The sequence below is a fragment of the Camelus ferus genome, chromosome 2 (genome assembly GCF_009834535.1).
Source record: "Camelus ferus isolate YT-003-E chromosome 2, BCGSAC_Cfer_1.0, whole genome shotgun sequence".
In the NCBI taxonomy this organism is placed as follows: Eukaryota; Metazoa; Chordata; class Mammalia; order Artiodactyla; family Camelidae; genus Camelus; species Camelus ferus.
The window spans coordinates 73,902,330-73,922,309 of NC_045697.1; the positions used below are offsets into that span (position 1 = coordinate 73,902,330).

The 19,980-nt window shown below is 37.7% G+C and overlaps 1 protein-coding gene across 5 annotated transcripts in view; it reads left to right on the plus strand.

The window, feature by feature from the left end:
• Positions 1-19,980, plus strand: part of TET2 (tet methylcytosine dioxygenase 2) — a 123,802-nt gene that overhangs the window by 69,985 nt on the left and 33,837 nt on the right. For all 5 annotated transcript variants that reach the window (XM_032461105.1, XM_032461094.1, XM_006184616.2 and 2 more), the window contains 4 exons: positions 6,938-10,389; positions 12,025-12,115; positions 13,511-13,604; positions 14,252-14,460. In XM_032461105.1, the coding sequence (XP_032316996.1) occupies positions 6,984-10,389; positions 12,025-12,115; positions 13,511-13,604; positions 14,252-14,460 (3,800 nt within the window). In that variant the 5' untranslated portion in view covers positions 6,938-6,983. The remainder of the gene's footprint in view (positions 1-6,937; positions 10,390-12,024; positions 12,116-13,510; positions 13,605-14,251; positions 14,461-19,980) is intronic.

Consider the following 19,980-nt stretch of genomic DNA (forward strand, 5'->3'; position numbering starts at 1 on the left):
TGTTGAATATTATTAGTTTTTAAAAAATGCACTCCATTCAGTTTTTTTGTACGGTCTCCTCTGTACTTGGTAACTACTGATACATATTCTACTTAGGACACTAGTTCTTCTGCCTCAATGATGTTGATAGATGTTTTTGGTGAACATTCGTTGTCATCCTTTTAAAACTAACTTTGATTTAGTGGGACATGTATGTCTTTCTTATTATTGCAAGAGGGAATGAAGTTAAATTTCACAAGGGAAATTTGGGTTGATGGCATGCAGACCCTGACAGCTGCTAGTGCTTCTCCCCTGCCCTGTACTCCTGTGGCACTTGAACAGTCACACTGTCTCACCATAACCACAGTCCAGGGCACTGCAGGACCTCTGCATCTTTGTGCTTGTGCCACTTCAGAGCCCTTGCACTGAGTAGGGCTTCAACTGATGCCTGACTGACACAAATGAACTAATGCACATTGAATTCCAGTTCTCTCAGTTGACATTACTGGGGGAAATTTATAAATTGTTCTCAGATGTTTTAGAGAAAAATCACCAGCATCCCAGCATTAATTAAAAAGGTAATCTAGAAAGGTAGCAAAGAAGGGATTAGAATAACTCTGTGGCAACTTCAGATTCCACGTACTAAATGTTTACATCTTTTACATTCCATTCTAATCCACACAAAGAAATGATACCTTAGTGAAATACATGCACAATACCGTTAATCATGCAAATGATTACAGACCTACAGATATGTAACTAGAATATTTTTTTTTCATCCTAAGTCCCCCAAAAACTAAAATGTTGGCAAAGTGTGAATTTATTAACAGAACCAACTCCCTGAATTATGCATTTTTCTTAATATTATGTGGCAGGAAGAGCTTCTATGAAACTGCCAGGCTAGCCCTGGTGGGAGCAATTATTTTGATGCCTAACTTGAAAAAAAATTTGCTCAGTTTTTACATCTGTAAAATGAGAGAGTGGAACTAGATTCCTTCTTATGCTCTGAAATGTTTTGTACATTGTTAGGACCACCATCATCACATAATACCATTCATTTTGAGTAAGTAATTTTTAAATTTCTTGGCCTTCCAAAAGTTTTAAATGCTGTTCAGTAATCCTTTGAGGAAGAGCTCTCTGTCCATTGCTATTCTGGAAGTAAGGAAGACTACCCAAATCATATGGCATGCATTTGATCTAAGGGAACATTCATTCTATTTCCACCCCCCCTCAAAAAAAAGATAACATGATTTGTTAATATTTTGGTAGCTCTAACAGTAGTATGCTTAGAACCAGCTTATAAGAGTTAGCAAGAACAGATTGTGAAATTTTCAGAATTTTGTGAGCTGGAGTTTGATAGCTTGAAATCGGCCATCACCCATAGGAACATCTTTTAAGGAATATATTAAAAGCTCGCTATTCATTTTTAGATTGTAACTAATGCTGTAACATGAAGTGTTGACATCATGAAGAACATCACAGGGGAAGCATACACAGTCATTCTTTCCAGGTTTACCAAAGGCTCTTCTGCCTTATGCTCTTGCATATAAATTTCATAACAGTTTTAAGAAAAAATTAGTGCCTTAATTTTGACTGACCAGTGTCCTCATAGGTGAGTCATTGTCCCTACTGTAAAAAGTGAGTCTTGTTCTAAAATGAAAATTCTCTCTCCTGCTTTTTATAGGCTCAATTTTATTTGGCATAAACTGTATTATAATTTTATTTGGCATAAATTACCATATACAAACTTCCAAAAGCTGGCATTACTTTAAAAAGCATTTAAATATTCAGCTTCACAAGGGAAAAGTATCCTGACTAGTACTGTACATCATATTAATTATATGTTCTCTAGTGTAGGAAAAAATAAAGGATATTTAATTTCAATATCAAAAAATCAATTATGAGAATTCAAAATATTTCTGTTATCAGTCACTTAGAAGAGCAGGTATGAATGAATAAAAAATTTTATTTCTGTTCTTAGTCACTCAGAAGCAAAGGGAATGCCACACAAAAATATCTCTAAGGCAAAAATTTACATTCATTCCAGAAAACACTTAGTTTAACTTTGGAAAAATTTCCCCCTTTCCCCTAAATTTGTTAATAATAATAACAACAACAACAATAACAATAATAACAGCAGCAGCAGCAGCAGCAACAACCACCACCTACTAACTCTTTTTTCACTGATTAGCTGGTAGATATCTACAAAAAATTATCTTGGAAGATTTTCTTGCCTAATACATAGATTACTGACTTTTGTAAGCTTGAAAAAACTTTGTATATTTATATACACTGTGCAAATTACAGCATGAAAGCTTTGCCAGTATTTTTATAATAGTCAAAATGAACAGGTCTCATTTTTTTCTGTTTTTATTAAAAATAAATAATGCTTTCCAATGGAAGTATAAAAGCACTGGGTGATTGTGAGAGTGCTGTTCCAAGTGGGTTACTGGATTGTGTAATACTCTGGGATACAGGTGCAAAGTGTGGTCTAGGACATATTGAAGTCAAAGAAAATATTTCTTTTTTTTTCTTCCTGTCAAGTGGTACTTTATTGGTTTAAATTTTCTCAGTCAGATTCATAGACTAATAACAAATAATCATCAAATAACGAATTATCTTCATCCTAAAATGGAAAGACAATATACCCTTTTCCTGTCCTCCCTTAAAAGGTTAACCATTTAACTAACTCTTCACATCTGATGGTTGTACTCAGTAAAGGACTTGCTGTCATGGGCAGAATAATTCTAACAATAATATTAAATTAGTGTTTAAAAATGTCTGTTGTGTTTAAAGTTCCATATTGAAATAAATTTTATTCTAAGTCAACTTCATTTCTTCTTAGAAGCTAATATTATGCTCATAAAAGATACGCAAACTTCATCCATTGTAATTCTGCCCTTGACACTTTAAAGAATGTCCAAATTATGTGGTATGGACCATAACAGAGAATAATATATTACATATATAATAAATATAAATATGTATTTATAGATAAAGGTATTATCTAAAAATTAAGTAGGACAATATACAGTGTATAAAGAACCTGCAAGTTTATATAACATAAGTGTACATGTGTGCATGTAAATACATTTTGTTTGGTACAGTGGAAATTGATTTAGTTACTGAAAGAAAGAATTTTTGGTTGTAGTGTTTGGAAAGCTAATTGACCTCGTCTATGAAGGATTTTCCTAGGCTTATGTCTATGCTTCTTACCTTTTGAAAAGTGGTGGTGCCCCTGATTTTGGAGAAACCCCTTACATCAAAGACTACAAATCAATTCTCATGATCCTGGAAACAAAAGTTTTTAAATTAAAGGCTACTGATGATTAAGAGTATTAGTTTAGCTCCAAGCTACCCAATAGAAGTACACCATAAGCCACGTGTAAAATTTTTAATTTTCCAGTACTCACGTTAAAACAAGTAAAAAAAAATTTTTTAATAATGTATTTTACTTAACCAAAATCATATTGTTTCAGCATGTAATACGTATTTTAAGAAACTGAGTTATTTTCTTTTTTTGTGCACACTAAGACCTTTGAAATCCAGTGTGTATTTATACTTACAGAACATCTCAATTCGTACTAACCACATTTCAAAGGCTCAGGAGCCATTGGTGACCAGTGGCTTGCATGTCTAGGCCATTTCTTAGCATTTCAAAGGAAGTAGGTTTACAGAAATAAAGATGTCACTTTGTTCTGTTGTTTTTCTTTGTCCAATAGGAATTATGACCTTTTGATTTAGGTTTTATTTATTAATTAATATACATGCTTAAAAGTTACAAAACGACACATTTAAAAGCAGTCTTCCTCCCAGTGCTGTTTTCCAGTCCTCTCCACTCCTTCTCCTGGAGGCAAAGTATTATCACCAGTTTCAGTGTATATTCTCCCAGAGCTGCTTTTCTTTAGTTTGGTAAATGTACAGGCTGTGGCATCCTTACACATACTGTTCTGCAGCTTGTTTGACTTCATTTAATTACCTGGAAATACTTTATATGAAAATGTAGGTTGTTTCCAAACTTTTGCTATTGCAAAGTATTGTGCATACATTCTTTAACACATATATATGGGCATATTTGTAAAATAAGTTCTTAAAACTGAAGAATCAAAGAAGTTTCTGTGAAATTCTACGATATTGCTAAATTGTCCTCCATGGTATTTGTATTACTTTTGACTCCTGAGAACCATGCAAAGCATGTCTGTTTCCCCACATGCTTGCCAACATAGTGTATTATCAAAATTTTTCTTCTTTGCCAATTTGGGGAAAGAACTGTATCTCGTTGCAGTTTTAATTTCCATTTCTTTTTACAAGTAATAATGGACATCTTAAAAATATTTCAGAGCCATTTGCATTTCATTTTCTGTGAACTGTCCACATCCTTTGCTCATTATTTTTTTCTTCAGTGGTTGGTCTTTATCCTGTCAGTTTGTATGGGTCCTATATATTACATTTTATGTACTTCTAACTTTGCTTATTGGTTTATTTTCGCATGCATAAATTTTACTGAACTTTATCATCTTTTATGGCTTCTAGATTTTTTTGTCACAAAGAACTTACCCAGTCATTAGATAATTATTTTTTAAGCTTTCTCAGGTTGCTTTTAATTTTCTTAGGGTTTTGTTTTCCACATTCAGATGTTAAATCCATCTAGAATACATTTTGGTGTCAGATATAAGGGACAGGTCCAACTTTATTATTTTTCTCAGAAAACTGTCCAGTCATTCTAATGTATTTATTTGAAATGCCGTTGTTACCTTGCACCGTATTTCTATGCATGTTTAAATCTATTTCTGGACATTCTATTCTATTCCATTGGTCTTGTAAATACTGTATTATCTGTTGATGTGTAAGTACAAGCTGCTTTAAGTACAGTAGAGCTTTTGTTGCCTTTTAATAGCTTTTAATTTGGTCAGTGCCCTTCCCAGGCCACATTACGATTCTCTTCCAGATTATTCCTGGGTACCCAGTTTGCTTATTTTTTCACATGAACTTTAGAGACAGCTTCTTTAGTTCCTCAGAACATTCTGCTAGTATCTTTATGAGAGTACATTAAATGAATAGATTAATTTGACAGCTACCCAGGAACATATACCTTTCCACTTGTTTTGTTTTTATGTTTGTGTAACCCTCAGTATTGTTTTAGAGTTTTATTCAAATAGGTCTTTCACATTTCTTTTTAAGTTTATTCGTAATGTTTTAAAAACATTTTTTTCTATTATAGTATTTTATTCCACCAGAGCTTCTGACTGGTTGTTGCTTTTATATACCAAGGCTATTGATTTTTTTCTTCAGCTACTTTACTGAATTCTCATCAACTGTAACAACTTTTCAGCTGATTCTCTTGGTTGACCAGTATACAGTCTTATTATCTGCAAATGATAACTTCAGTGTTGCTTCCCAATGTTTATTTTCTCCTCTGTTTCATTTTTCTTAGTAAGCAATGGCTATTTTAATAGAGCTTTTTTATAGTCCAAAGGGAAAATAATTTTGATTTTTTTTTCCACTTACACCCTAGAATAAATTTAATGAGAAAACCTCGGGGAAAATAAAGCATGGTTGTATCATAAATGGGGCAGAATTGATTTTCTATAATACATTATTTTGGGGTTTTAGTGCCCATTTCTTCCTGCTTTCCCTAGCATTTGGGCTTTGAAGTCTCCATTGGTATTGGTCTCAAAAATGTTTGAATAAATGAAGAAGAAATGATCTGATCACAAGATGAGCAAATTTTTATCAATCTAGTGAAGCTGGATGCTCACTCTATACCAAGTACAGAAATAAACAGAGTAGGATATTTTTAAGGAGTTCACAGTCCTGTTAGAGTAAACAAAATATAACTGAGTGTGATATGTTGAGCTGCAGATCATATACAAGATATAGAAGCAGCATAGGAATAGAAGTGATTAATTCTCTTGGAAAAATCAAAGAAGGAATCCTAGGGGAGGTGATGCCTGAGACAGTTTTAGCTGAACACAGGAGTCACTGAGCAAGTAAGGAGACCAAAAAGGCATTCTGGGCAGATAAAACAACAGTGTGGAGGTCTGACACAGCTTACCACACTTGAGAATTTATAAGCTGTTGTTATAATTGGAGTATAAACTGTGAGAAGAAGTAGGAGAACAGAAAAATAGAAACCTATACGTGAAAAACCATTCATTATTAGTCAGGAATTCTCAAAAGAAGTGGGCAGGAAGTGCCTGGAGAGGAGGACAGAATCACTCAGAAAGGGCACTTTGTGAACCACGCTTTCATCCCTTCCCCATCCTCTGGAATGTCAGCACTACTGGGAGCTTGCCGTGTCTTTCAGGTGTGTTTGGGTAAAGAGTTTGAGAACTACTGATGCAGGCAATATGGCGTCAGTAAGGTGTTAAGAAGGGTATGACATCAGATTTGCGTTTTAGAACATTCCCTTTGATAACAGTATGAAGGGTCCTTGAAGGACTGGGGAGAGGACAGGTCTGGGCTTGGGAGAAGCCCTTTAAAAAGCTGTTGCAATAGATACTGAAACAAGATCATGTAGATCTGGCTACTAAGTGGCAGTGAAGAAAAGTCAAGAACTATATGGGAAATGGAATTGATCAAGCTTAGCAAGTGATTGGATATGTAAGGTGCTAGAGAAGAAAGAAAGGTGGTAGTCTTTATTGTTCTTAGCATTTTGACAAAGAATTATTTGGGAAGGAAGTCGATACTATTTACTAATATAGTATCAGGTTCCCCCTTTAGCTGGTGATTTTGGTCTTTGTTCTCTGTGACCATGAATATTTGAGAGTTGCTGGGAAGACAAGAGTAATTTCCTGAGTAGCTCCTGGTTGTGTCACTCTGAGACATGGAAATAAGGACCACGGTTTGCTCTGTCTAGGAGCTCCAATATTGTTCATGCCACGATGCTTCTCTAAGGTGTATTATTAGTGTTAGAAACATATCAATGTACTCTGGTTTTTGTTTCCATGCTTTTTAGGATTCATTCAGAGGGCAGCCTTGTGGATGGCCCCGAAGCAAGCCTGATGGAACAGGACAGAACCAACCATGTTGAGGGCAACAGACTAAGTCCATTCCTGATACCATCTCCTTCTCCTGTTTGCCAGACAGAACCTCTGGCTATAAAGCTCCAGAATGGAAGCCCATTAACTGAGAGACCTTATTCAGAAGTAAATGGAGACACCAAGTGGCGGTCTTTCAAAAGTTACTGTGGAATACCCCACATGAAGGGGAGCCAGAACAGTCGTGTGAGTCCGGACTTTGTACAAGAAGGTAGAGGGTATTCCAGGTGTTTGCAGAATGGAGGGATAAAACGCACAGTGAGTGAACCGTCTCTCTTTGGGCTCCATCAGAACAAGAAACTGAAACAAGACCAAAAGGCTAATGGAGAAAGAACGAACTTCGGGGAAAGCCAAGAAAGAAATCCAGTCAAAGGCAGCAGTCAACCAAACGTCTCCGATGTGAGTGAGAAGAGAGAATCTGTGAGCTCTGTAGCCCAGGAAGATGAAGTGACAGGTCTCACCAGTTTTCCAACACATAACTGCAGTGGGTCTGAAAATCCAGAGCTTCAGGTTCTGAGTGAGCAGGAGGGGAGAGATGTTAACTACCACGACAAGAACATTGTATTACTTCTTAAAAACACGGCAGTGCTAATGCCTAATGGTGCTACAGTTTCTGCCTCTTCCATGGAAAACACACACGGTGAACTCCTGGAAAAAACACTGTCTCAATATTATCCAGATTGTGTTTCCATTGCGGTGCAGAAAACCACATCTCACATACATGCCATTAACAGTCAGGCTACTAATGAGTTGTCCTGTGAGATCACTCACCCATCGCATACCTCAGGGCAGATCAATTTCCCACAGACCTCGAACTCTGAGCTGCCTCCAGAGCCAGCCGCAGTGGTGACCGAGGCCTGTGATGCTGACAGTGCCAGTAAACCGGCTGCAATGCTGGCTACCTGTCCCTTTCAGAAACCAGAACAGCAAAATGCAGTTTTTGAGATCTGCCCAGCTCCGGCAGAAAATGGTAACATCCCAGGAACCACACAGCTAGCATCTGGTGAAGAATTCTGTTCAGGTTCCAGCAGCAATGTGCAGGCTCCTGGTGGCAGCTCTGAACGGTATTTAAAGCAAAATGAAATAAATGGTGCTTACTTCAAGCAAAGCTCAGTGTTCACTAAGGATTCCTTTTCTGCCACTACCACACCACCACCATCACAACTGCTTCTTTCTCCCCCTCCTCCTCTCCCACAGTTTCCTCAGCTTCCTTCAGAAGGAAAAAGCACTCTGAATGATGGAGTTTTGGAAGAACACCATCACTACCCCAACCAAAGTAACACAACTCTTTTAAGGGCAGTGAAAATAGAGGGTCAGCCTGAGGCACCACCATCCCAGAGTCCTACTCCATCCACACATGTATCCAGCTCCTCTCTGATGCTTCCAGAAAGGCCTCAGAATAATTGTGTTAACAAGAATGACATACGGACTCCAGGGACAATGACTGTTGCATCATGTTCTGAGAAAACAAGACAAGTATCAGAACATCTCAAGCATAACCCACCAGTTCCTGGTAGCAGAGGAGATCCACAGGACCACTGCCAGCCGATGACGGGACACAAAGAGCAAGAGATCCTCAAGGGTCGAGGTGAAGAACAAACACGAGACCCTGTGCTCCCAACACAGTCCTGTCTGAAACCGGGATGGATTGAATTGAAGGTCCCTCGCTATCATCAAGCAGAGTCCCATCCAAAATGTAATGAGACATCCCTGCGGTCAATTCTTCAGTATCAGTCCAACGCCTCCAATCAAATGACCTCCAAACAATACACTGGAAATTCCAACATGCCTGGGGGCCTCCCAGGGCAGGCTTATATCCAGAAAATAATGCAACCAGAGCAGAGGCCACAAAGGTACCAAGTTGAGATGAATCAAGGGCAGTCTCAAGGTACAGTGGACCAGCCTCTCCACTTCCAAAAACCCTCACTCCAGGTGCACTTCTCCAAAACAGACCCTTCACCTGAATCTCACAGGCAGTCACTGTGTGCCCCAAGATTTCATATTCAGCAAAGACTAGAATTCCAAAGTGAGGAACTCATGGCCCCAACATTAAAACAACACTTAAATCAACAGGCTTCAGAGACTGAGCCATTCTCAAACTCACACCTTCTGCATAAGCCTCAGAAGCAGGCAGCACAAACACAACCATCCCAGAAGTCACCCCTCTCTCAAAGCCAGCAACAGCAGCAAACATTACAGATAAAGAATAAAGAACAAATGCCCCAGACTTTTTCACATCCCCAAGGCAACAGTGATCAGCAAAGAGAAGGGTCATTCTTCAGCCAGGTTAAAGTAGAAGACTGCTTTCGTGGTGAAAATCAATATTCGAAATCAAATGAGTTCCAGACTCGTAGTACCCAAATGGGACTGGAGCAAGTACAGAATATGAAGAGTAGAAATTCCCCCTACGGTCAGATCTTGAAATCAAATGCAAGCAAAGTGCAGATTTCTTGTTTGAACAATACACACCTCGTTCCAGAGAATAAAGAACAGGCTATACATTCTGAACTCTTTGCAGGAAACAAGACCCAAAACTTGCATCACATGCAGTATTTTCCAAATAATGTGACCCCAAAGCAAGACATTCTTCACAGGTGCTTTCAAGAACAAGAACAGAAACCTCAGCAAGCTTCAGTTCTACAGGGATACAAAAGTAGAAACCAAGATGTGTCTGCTCAACAAGCTGCACAACTCGGTCAGCAAAGGTACCTGATGCAAACCCAAGCAAATGCGTTCCCTGTGCCCAATCACGCGGGAAGTCACATTCAGACCCCGCCCCAGAAGGACATTCAAAAGCACGCTGCTCTAAGGTGGCACCTCTTGCAGAAGCAAGAACAGCAGCAAATACAGCAACTCCAAACCGAGTCTGGCCACAATCAGATGCACAGGCCAATTAAGGTCGAACCTGGGTCCAAGCCCCAAGCCTGTATGCGCCCTATGTCAGCACAGCCAGAAAACAAAACATGGAAAAAGATGCCAAAGCAAGAGATTCCACCTCCGAGCTGCGATAATGTGCAACAAAAGAGCATCCTTGAGACCATGGAGCAGCATCTGAAGCAATTTCAGGTCAAATCATTATTTGACCATAAGGCTCTTACTCTCAAATCACAGAAGCAAGTAAAAGTTGAAATGTCCGGGCCAGTCACGGTTTTAACTACACAAACCCCTGCTGCAGAACTTGAGAGCCACACCCCAGCTTTAGAGCAGCAAGCAACGCCGTCTTCAGAAAAGACACCAACCAAAAGAACAGCTGGTTCTGTTCTCAATAATTTTTTAGAGTCACCTTCCAAATTACTAGATACTCCAATAAAAAATTTATTGGATACACCTGTCAAGACCCAGTATGATTTCCCATCGTGCAGATGTGTAGGTAAGTGCCAGAAATGTACTGAGACACATGGTGTTTATCCAGAATTAGGGAATTTATCTTCAGATATGGGATTTTTCTTTCTTTTTTAAAATCTTGAGTCTGGCAGCAATTTGTGAAGGCTCATAAAAACCCAAAGCTTACATTTCTTGTCTTTGAGTTACCGATGCTTGTGCTGTGCTAGAGAGAACTTCACTTACATTCAGTTTTTCCAAAAAATTAAAACAATTGTACATGCTCATTTTTCCTCTCCATTCAAATCCTTTAAAATATAAAGGTATCTGTTTTAGACTAATCAATTTATTTAACTCTTTGTGTACCATCTCCTGGAGAGACAGCCAGGCAGTAAAAAAGATCTGTTAAAATGACAAAACTAACTGCCATCTGCAAACAAATGTAAAAGAGAGCTTTTAGTACTTTTTCTAATTCAAGGTCGAATGTATTAGTCATTTTAGAAGATTAATTTCTAGACAGGGGGAGGTTATCATCTTCTGTCTTGGTGAGTCAGGGGAAATTGTAATGCTAAAGTTCTGAATACTCAAAGTTTTGCCTTTTCTCCATTTATGCACTTGAAATATTGTGTAATTTATATTTATTTTGATAAGTTTCTTCTTTTTGATAGAAAATATGGTATTTCCCTTTCTTTTTTTAAACAAGCACCTTTTTGTTAAAATTCAAGATACGTGCTAGGTCTGTTGGAATAGGGCAACTTTTTGCTGATGGGCAGAGATCTACATGAGAAGATCTTAACTATAGCCACTCAGCTTGGATACAGTAGAAGACATTTGTAAAAGCCAGTGTTAAACTCATGTGGCTGATGGTCCACACACTCCGTGGTATTCCTCTTACAACAGGACAGCCCACATTGTAGAGAAGGATGGAGGGAGGGGCCGTACTGCCCCTTTGTGTGTGGCTAATACTGTCGCCTCACTGGGCTAACGTGCCACACACAATATTAGGTAAGTTTCACTCATCTTCACTCCCTTCTGTCACCCTAACCCTTGTTTCCCACCTGTCATCTCTGATAGTTTATAAGAGCTTCTTCCTTTTCTCTGACCCTCTCTCCAGTATTTCTTCTCATTGTAAGTTGTTCTAAAGGACATATAAATATGGGTCTGGATTCAGTGTTCTTACTTTCAAAACAGAGTAATTAAGTGTTGTGGGGAAATAAGCGGGAAAAAAAATATCTTGACAATAAACTGAACAGTATCCTGGGGTGAGACAGGACAGGACATTTTCTTTTTAATCTTTTAACATCCAAATAGCAGGCAGGCATTCTAGTAAGCTATAATTTTTTTCAGTTTAAAAAACTGGATCATAGTTGATATTACATATAATATATTTAATTCCCTCAGTGTTTTTTTTCTGTCTAGTTCCACTTACTTGGTTTAAAATAATTCTTTATCCCGTATCTGAAATAGAATATAATATATTTTTATCCAACAGGCAGCATGTACATATACTTAATTATTTGGCACATTTTTTTAATAGATTAGTCCATTCATTTTAAAGAAAACAAAATGTTTAAAGTCACATTTAGGGCCCTTAATGTGCAGTTGGGGGATAAGCTTTGTGGATGTAGCCTTTATATTTAGTACAATTGAGGTCTAAAATAATAATCTTCTATTATCTCAACAGAGCAAATTATTGAAAAAGATGAAGGTCCTTTTTATACCCATCTAGGAGCAGGTCCTAATGTGGCAGCTATTAGAGAAATCATGGAAGAAAGGTAATTAACGCAAAGGCACAGGGCAGATTAACGTTTATCCTTTTGTATATGTCAGAATTTTTCCAGCTTTCACATACAAAGCAGTAAACAATTGTAAATTGAGTAATTATTAGGAGGCTTAGCTATTCCAGGGTTGCCAACACTACACACTGCAATTCACCAGAGAGTCACAATATTTGACAGGACTAATAGTCTGCGAGCTGGCACAGGCTGCCCACTCTGAGATGGATGCCAGAAAACCCAGGCACAAACAAGAACCAGCCAGCCAGCCTGCCAGGCACAAGGGTGCTGGCGCAGGCTGCAAAGAGAAGCCCTACTCTGGCTTCCCCATCTGATGACAAAGTGTCCAAAAGTAAAGCGGGGAAAGGTCGTCTAAGACGGGAACCACTGAGTTACACTCACCTACAGTAGGTGAATTGTAACTACGTTGTAAATGAGTAGTTATCTCTGAGGAGGTTGGCCATGAGTGTGAGCAGAGGGCAAGAGTGATATACTGAATAGAAATAGAGACCAATTCCATTTATAGCTGCATTTTTTTCCTTACTGTCAATCACAGGTATGCAAGTATTTACCCGAACCTACACAGTTTCTCCTGCATGTAGAAGACTCTTATGAGTGAGATAATCAATACAGAGAGAGACTTTCATATAGGGACCCACAGCTCCAAGCTGTTACTACGTTAGGGGGCCTTTTCTTTGAGAGGTAGGCAGTGTTATCATTAAAATACATTAGGAGACATTCTGGGCAGCAGGGACATATTCTATATCATTCTTGCCCCATTTCCAAATTATTCATTTCTAAATTAGCACACAGAAATTCACTGAATAATCATCTAGTAGCCTGGCAGAAATAGTGAATTTCCCTAAGTGCCTTTTTTTATTAGCAAACAGTAAGTAGTGCCTTGGCCATAAGGGAAAATATAATCTATTTCTAGAATTATCCTATATTTTCAAAATTGCTGGATACCAGTTATTTGCCAGCCTTTAAAAAAAAAATGTGAGAGGTTCTTAGACGAACAGTGTTAACTAAAATCAATTATGATTCCCCAAGTTTTAAAACAGCTAAATTTAGTAAAGGACAAATCAAATAATATATATCTTAGAAGACTGAATTTAACAAACTTTAAAAAGTTTTGTGCTTTATGAAATTATGTATAAAAATCAGCTTTCCTAGCTCATTAAAATTATCAGTATATTTTGATACTGAAGAAATACAAGGCTTAAAGTTTATTATCCAGTTTGCTTGGCTTAGATCTATTTTTTTAAAAAAATAAAACTATTCATTTCTCAGGATGTGGTCATAGAATAAAATGATATTCAAATGTTCAATATTTTGGTTGCCTTAGATTCATTTGCTAATTTTGTGTGTGTGTGTGTTTCTGTGGATTTCTTTAAGGTTTGGACAGAAGGGTAAAGCTATTAGGATTGAAAGAGTCATCTATACTGGTAAAGAAGGCAAAAGTTCTCAGGGATGTCCTATTGCTAAATGGGTAAGTGTGGATTGACAAGCCTTTGGTCTTCAGTCTTGGGCATTTTAATTCTTAATCTAACCCTGAGAGTGGGGTTACCCAGATCAGAGAGTTATTTATGCTAGTTTAAAGGAATATTGCTTATATTTATCATGTGTTATCTCTTAAGAAAAGCAGATTTGTTTTAAAAATCATGTGCAAACTGTATTTAATTGAAAGAATTTAATGGTGAGGAGGAGGTCCATTCAAGTGCCTGCTAAAAGTATAATTCTCACGGCATGTGAGGAAGAGGTCCCTAATCTTTTAAACACCTGCAGTTAATCTTTATACTGTCATTTATGAAGACCTTAAACTTTATGGAAAAGACCTGCCTGTCTTCCATCTAGCTCTGGCTTTAAGGCAGGGAGCATTGCCCCCATTGCACTGGGTAGAGTCTCATCCACACTGAGTGCTTTCGCATCCCTCCCGGTTCTGACCCCAGGGGGAGCCCCCAGTCTGTAGAAGGGCAGCAAAGGGCAAGTTGCAGGTGCTGGTAAAGGTCGCCCTAATTGTGACCCAGAAGTGAGAAGAAGTACAGACATCAATCAATGCTCTCATCGGCTGCAAGTGACCCTTGTTTTGTTTTGGTTGGGGTGGGGGGTGTTGGGGTGGAATGGTGACCCGAGCAGGTGGTCCGCAGAAGCTGCAGCGAGGAGAAGCTACTGTGTCTGGTGCGGGAGCGAGCTGGCCACACCTGTGAGGCTGCGGTGATCGTGATTCTCATCCTGGTGTGGGAAGGAATCCCACTCTCTCTGGCTGACAAACTCTACTCCGAGCTCACCGAGACGCTGAGGAAATACGGCACGCTCACCAACCGTCGGTGTGCCCTGAATGAGGAGTAAGTGAAGCCGGGGCTTCCCCCTCTCTTTCCACTGCGAGGAAAGCGTATTTGTTGGTTTGAGGGTGGAGAGTTGAACCTGCAGTTTTACATTTACAAAATAGAGATCCAAATGCCTGCTTCACAGTCATGCAGTAGGAACTTGTGTTTGCTAACTTGGAAAATTTGAGGCCATTTCATTTACTCATACTGTGTACCTTCAGACAGTGTAGCCATTAGCTAGAAGCTGTTTGCTGCAAAGTCTGAGTGTCTGTACCCAGAAACTCATAAACTTGAAAATATTCGAATGTCCCTTTGCTACAAGTGTCAACTGTGTTGTGTGCCTAGCCACCACGTTAGTAAGTATTGACATGACTTCTGTGTTGCAGTATCTGAAAAAGAAGGTAAGTTTGGTGAGAAACTTGAGGATTCCCAGGTCAAAGACCTTACTATATATGTAGCGAACGTAAAAATACAAGGCTTGTAGAAGTTCTACAAGAAACAGACTGATTTTGACTTCATTTCAATCTTGTTAATTATTTCCATAATAATAATCAAAATTGCTTCCATTTTTACTGCTAGTAAATAATCAAGAAATTAGTGGCTGTGGATAGGCATTATTTCCCAGGAATATAACAGTTTGGAATAGGAGAGCAAGGGTATGCAGCTGAATATATTTAGTGCAACCAAGTGCTGTGTTTGTTTTGTCTGTGTTTTTTGTTTTTTACCCTCATCCACTTGTAGGAAGTTTAAATCTTCACTTAGATAAAGCTTAATTTTTTATTCTTCTTCTGCTGTGCTATTCCTATAATCATTAAAAGAACAGAGGAAAATTCACAGTGCTGCACTGAAATCCTACGTAGCTATTTTACTCACAGTGGGTAGTAAAATAATTTCGCGCTTCTTCCTTTAGTCTCCTTTCTTCTGCATCCACCAAATACAAAATAGTTCACTGAGCTTATAGAGTTATGCTGCTGATTGCAACAACCCCTGGCTAACCAAATTTGTTCTTTTCTGACAATTACTCTAACCAGTGTGGTTTTGCTACGTATTAACATAGGTTCTCCCTCTGGGTCATCAGTGGGTAGGGGTGGGGAGTTGCAAGTCAACTACAAATCATCAATTTAGGGAAGTTACTTTTCCTACATGAAAGTGTGACTTGGCTTTCTGTGATAGTTAGGGTCCCCAGATTTCATGATGTGTACTCATAGCCGTAAATCCACTTTCACAAATGGTATGTTGGGGGATTCAGTTTACCCTAATTTTCCTTGTTTCTTCTTTTAAAAATGTATTTGGATGCCTTTAATCAGAAAGAAAATCAAAGTTAAGGCACCTTGAGCTGATGTTGGTGATAGCATTTTTCTCAGGAATTCAGTGACACTGCCTTGTTTTTGTAAAGCAGACTTCCTCTTAGACTTGATGGCTGGAACTTGTAAACCACTGAAGAACTTCTTGTGAAAATGACAGTTGTTGTTTTATTTAAATTTCTTGAAGTTTTGTGCATAGTCTATTTCACATTCTTTGTGATTGATTTAATTTTTACTATTACGTACATCTCTGATGTTTTTCCCTTGAAACCTTTTGATTCCTAGAAATGCCGTTGTCTGAAACAGAATTTCTTTCTCTACGTCGGATTCCATGTTAAGAACTTTCCTAAATTATGTTATTTTGTATTTGAAAACCACGAACAATGACTGAGCTAAAGTCTACGAAAAATTCTAATTTGTTTAACTGGTCTAAATAGGAGGCAAGTACAAAGCTATTAAAAGACGTGCTTTAAATAAGCATTTTAAAGGCCAATCTTTATACGTTTCCTTAACTTTGTCTAGAATTTCAAGATAAAGATGAGTAGTTGTTAGATGAAGTTTTAATTTTGGGCTACTCATACTTAGAGCAATCCTCCAAAAATAAAACAAAACAAAAAATATACTTGATACATGGTTCAAATAGACACTTCACCAATGGCATAGAGACTTGACTCAGATATAGCTTTTGAAGTTTCTTCTACACCATAAAATAAATTTTATGTCTGACAAAAGTCAAAACTATGATTTTTTGCCAAGAATGGAAGATAATCTCAAACTGGGGCTGCTGACTCAGTTTAATGTTTAACGCTGTGTGATGCTTATCACTGAGTTATAAATCCCTGTGCCCACATGTGCCATAACCACCGACTGGGAGTCCAGAAAAGAACTCTTGAGAGCATCTTTCAGTGGGAAGGTCAAAAATGGATTTTTACATTTTCTTTGAGCCACGCCAGCTGTTTCTCTGTTAAAGATTTCCCTTTGAGATTTCCATTTGATGACTAAGGCTAACCAATATTTATTTGGCAAATAAGAGTTGTGGGAGTGTATTTGTCGTTATATAGAGTCAAAGCCAGAAATGCCTCTGCAATGCTAGGTAATACTAAGCATTTTTTTAAATACTTTTAATTTTTAAAAATTGAAGTACAGTCAGTTACAATGTGTCAGTTTCTGGTGTGCAGCACAATGTCCCAGTCGTGCATATACATACACATTTTCATATTTTTCATTAGAAGTTATTATAAGGTATTGAATATAGTTCCCTGTGCTGTACAGAAGAAACTTTTTTTAATCTATTTTTATATATAGTGGCTAACATTTGCAATCTCAAACTCCCAAATTTATCCCTTCCTACCCACTTTCCCCAGTAACCATAAGATTGTTTACTATGTCTGCAAGTCTGTTTCTGTTTTGTAGATGAGTTCATAAGTGTCCTTTTTTAAATTTTTAAAAATTTTTTTTTGGATTCCACATATGAGTGATATCATATGGTATTTTTCTTTCTCTTTCTGGCTTACTTCACTTAGAATGGCATTCTCCAGGAACATCCATGTTGCTACAGATGGCTTTATTTTATTCTTTTTATGGCTGAGTAGTAGTCCATTGTATAAATATACCACAGCTTCTTTATCCAGTCATCTGTCAATGGACATTTAGGTTGCTTCCATGTCTTGGCTATTGTATACAGTGCTGCTATGAACACTGGGGTGTATCTATTCAAGTTAGAGTTCTCTCTGGATATATACCTAGAAGTGGGATTGCTGGATCTTATGTAAAGTTTGTTTTTAGTTTTTTTGAGGACTCCCCATAACGTTTTCTATAATGGCTGCACCAAACAACATTCCTACCAGCAGTGTAGGAGGGTTCTGTTTTCTTCACACCCTCTCCAGCATTTATCATTCATGGACTTTTGAATACCTCATTATAGTTTTGATTTGCATTTCTCTGATAATTAGTGATATAGAGCATTTTTTCATGTGCCTATTGGTCATTCATATGTCTTCATTGGACAATTGCTTGTTTAGGTCTTCTGCCCATTTTTAGATTGGGTTGTTTTTTCTTAAGTTGTATGAGCTGTTTATATATTCTGGAAATTAAGCCTTTGTCAGTTGCATCATTTGCAAGTATTTTCTCCCATTCCATAGGTTGTCATTTTGTTTTGCTTATGGTTTCCTTTGCTGTGCAAAAGCTTGTAAATTTAATTAGGTCCCATTTGTTTATTTTTGCTTTTATTTCTATTGCCTGGGCAGATTGCCCTAGGAGAACATTGCTAAGATTTATGTCAGAGAATGTTTTGCCTGTTTTCTTCTAGGCGATTTATCGTGTCTTGTCTTATATTTAAGTCTTTAAGCCATTTGGAGTTTATTTTTGTGTATGATGTAAGAGAATGTTCTAACTTCATTGATTTACATGCTGCTGTCCAGTTTTCCCACACTACTTGCTGAAGAGAGTCTTTTCTCCATTTACATTCTTGCCTCCTTTGTCAAAGATAAATTGACCATAGGTCTGTGGGTTTATTTCTGGGCTCTCTATCTGTTCCATTGAGTCATATATCTGTTTTTATGCCAATACCATGATGTTTTGATTACTGTAGCTCTGTACTATTTTCTGAAGTCTGGGAGGGTTATTCCTCCAGCTTCATTCTTTTTCTTCAGTATTGCTTTAGCAATTCTAGGTCTTTTGGGATTCCATATAAATATTAAGATTATTTGTTCTAGTTGTGAAATATGTCCTTGGTAATTTGATAGGGATTGCATTAAATCTGTAGATTGCCTTGGGCAATATGGCCATTTTAACAATATTGATTCTTCCAATCCAAGAGCATGGGATATCTTTCCATTTTTTTAAGTCATCTTTAATTTCCTTAATCAGTGTTTTGTAGTTCTCCATGTATAAGTCTTTCACCTCCTTGATCAGATTCCTAAGTATTTTATTCTTTTGGATGCAATTTTAAACAAAATTGTTTCTTTACTTTCTTTTCCTGCTAATTCATTGTCAGTGTAAAGAAATGCCACTGATTTCTGTATGTTAATCTTGTATGCTGCTACCTTGCTAAATTCTTTTATCAGCTCTAGTAGTTTTTGTGTCGAGCTTTTAGGTTTTTCTATAGTATCATATCACCCACATATAGTGACAATTTTACCGCTTCTCTTCCAATTTGGATCCCTTTTATCTCTTTCTTGCCTGATTGCTATAGCCAGGACTTCCAAGACTATGTTGAATAGAAGTGGTGAGAGTGGGCATCCTTGTCTTGTTCCAGATTTCAGTGGGAAGGCTTTCAGTTTTTCACCGTTGAGTATTATACTGGCTGTGGGCTTATCATAAATAGCTTTTATAATGTTGAGATATGTTCCCTCTATACCCACTTAAGAGTTTTTATCATAAATGGGTGTTGAATTTTATCAAGTGCTTTTTCTACCTCTGTTAAGATGATCATGTGATTTTTGTCCTTTCTTTAGGTGGTGTATCACATCGATTGATTTGCATATGTTGAACCCTCCTTGTGTTCCTAGGATGAATGGTGTATGATCTTTTTTATGTGCTGTTGGTTTGTTTGCTAATATTTTGTTGAGGATTTTTGCATCTATGTTCATCAGTGATATTGGCCTGTAATTTTCTTTTTTGGTAGTGTTTTTGTCTGGTTTTGGTATCAGAGTGTTGGTGGCCTCAAAGAATGAGTTTGGGAGTACTCTTTCCTTTTCAGTCTATTGGAAGAGTTTGAGAAGGACTGGTATGAGTTCTTCTTTGTATGAATCTCATTTAGTTCTGTTGGCCAAAGACTGCTATGCACAGATCCGAGCCTCGGAGGTTCCCTCTCCGTCCCTGCTGACCTTTCCGTTGGAGAGGGGGAGTCCCAGTGTAAGAGCGCTACTCTTTCTTTGCCGCTCCTCCCTGCGAGACAGGTCCTGCACTAATTTCCATTTTCTTCTTTTTTTTTTTTTCCTCCCACCAAATTTGTGAGGAATTTTGTTTTTTAAAGAACACAATGTTCTGTCAAAGTTCAGCAGGTGTTCTGAGTGAATGAGTGGGTCTGTGGATGTCTCTCTTGGTGTATTCGTGGGAGAGGGTGACCTAAGAGCATCCTTCTACTCCATCTTGGCTGCTTGGTTAATACTAAACTTTTAAATAAACTTTATATTATAAAAATTTTTCAAATACATAAATGGAGGAGTGCAGAATAATGAATCTCCATGGACCCATCATGCAGCTTCACTATTTATCAACCTCTTATCAGTAC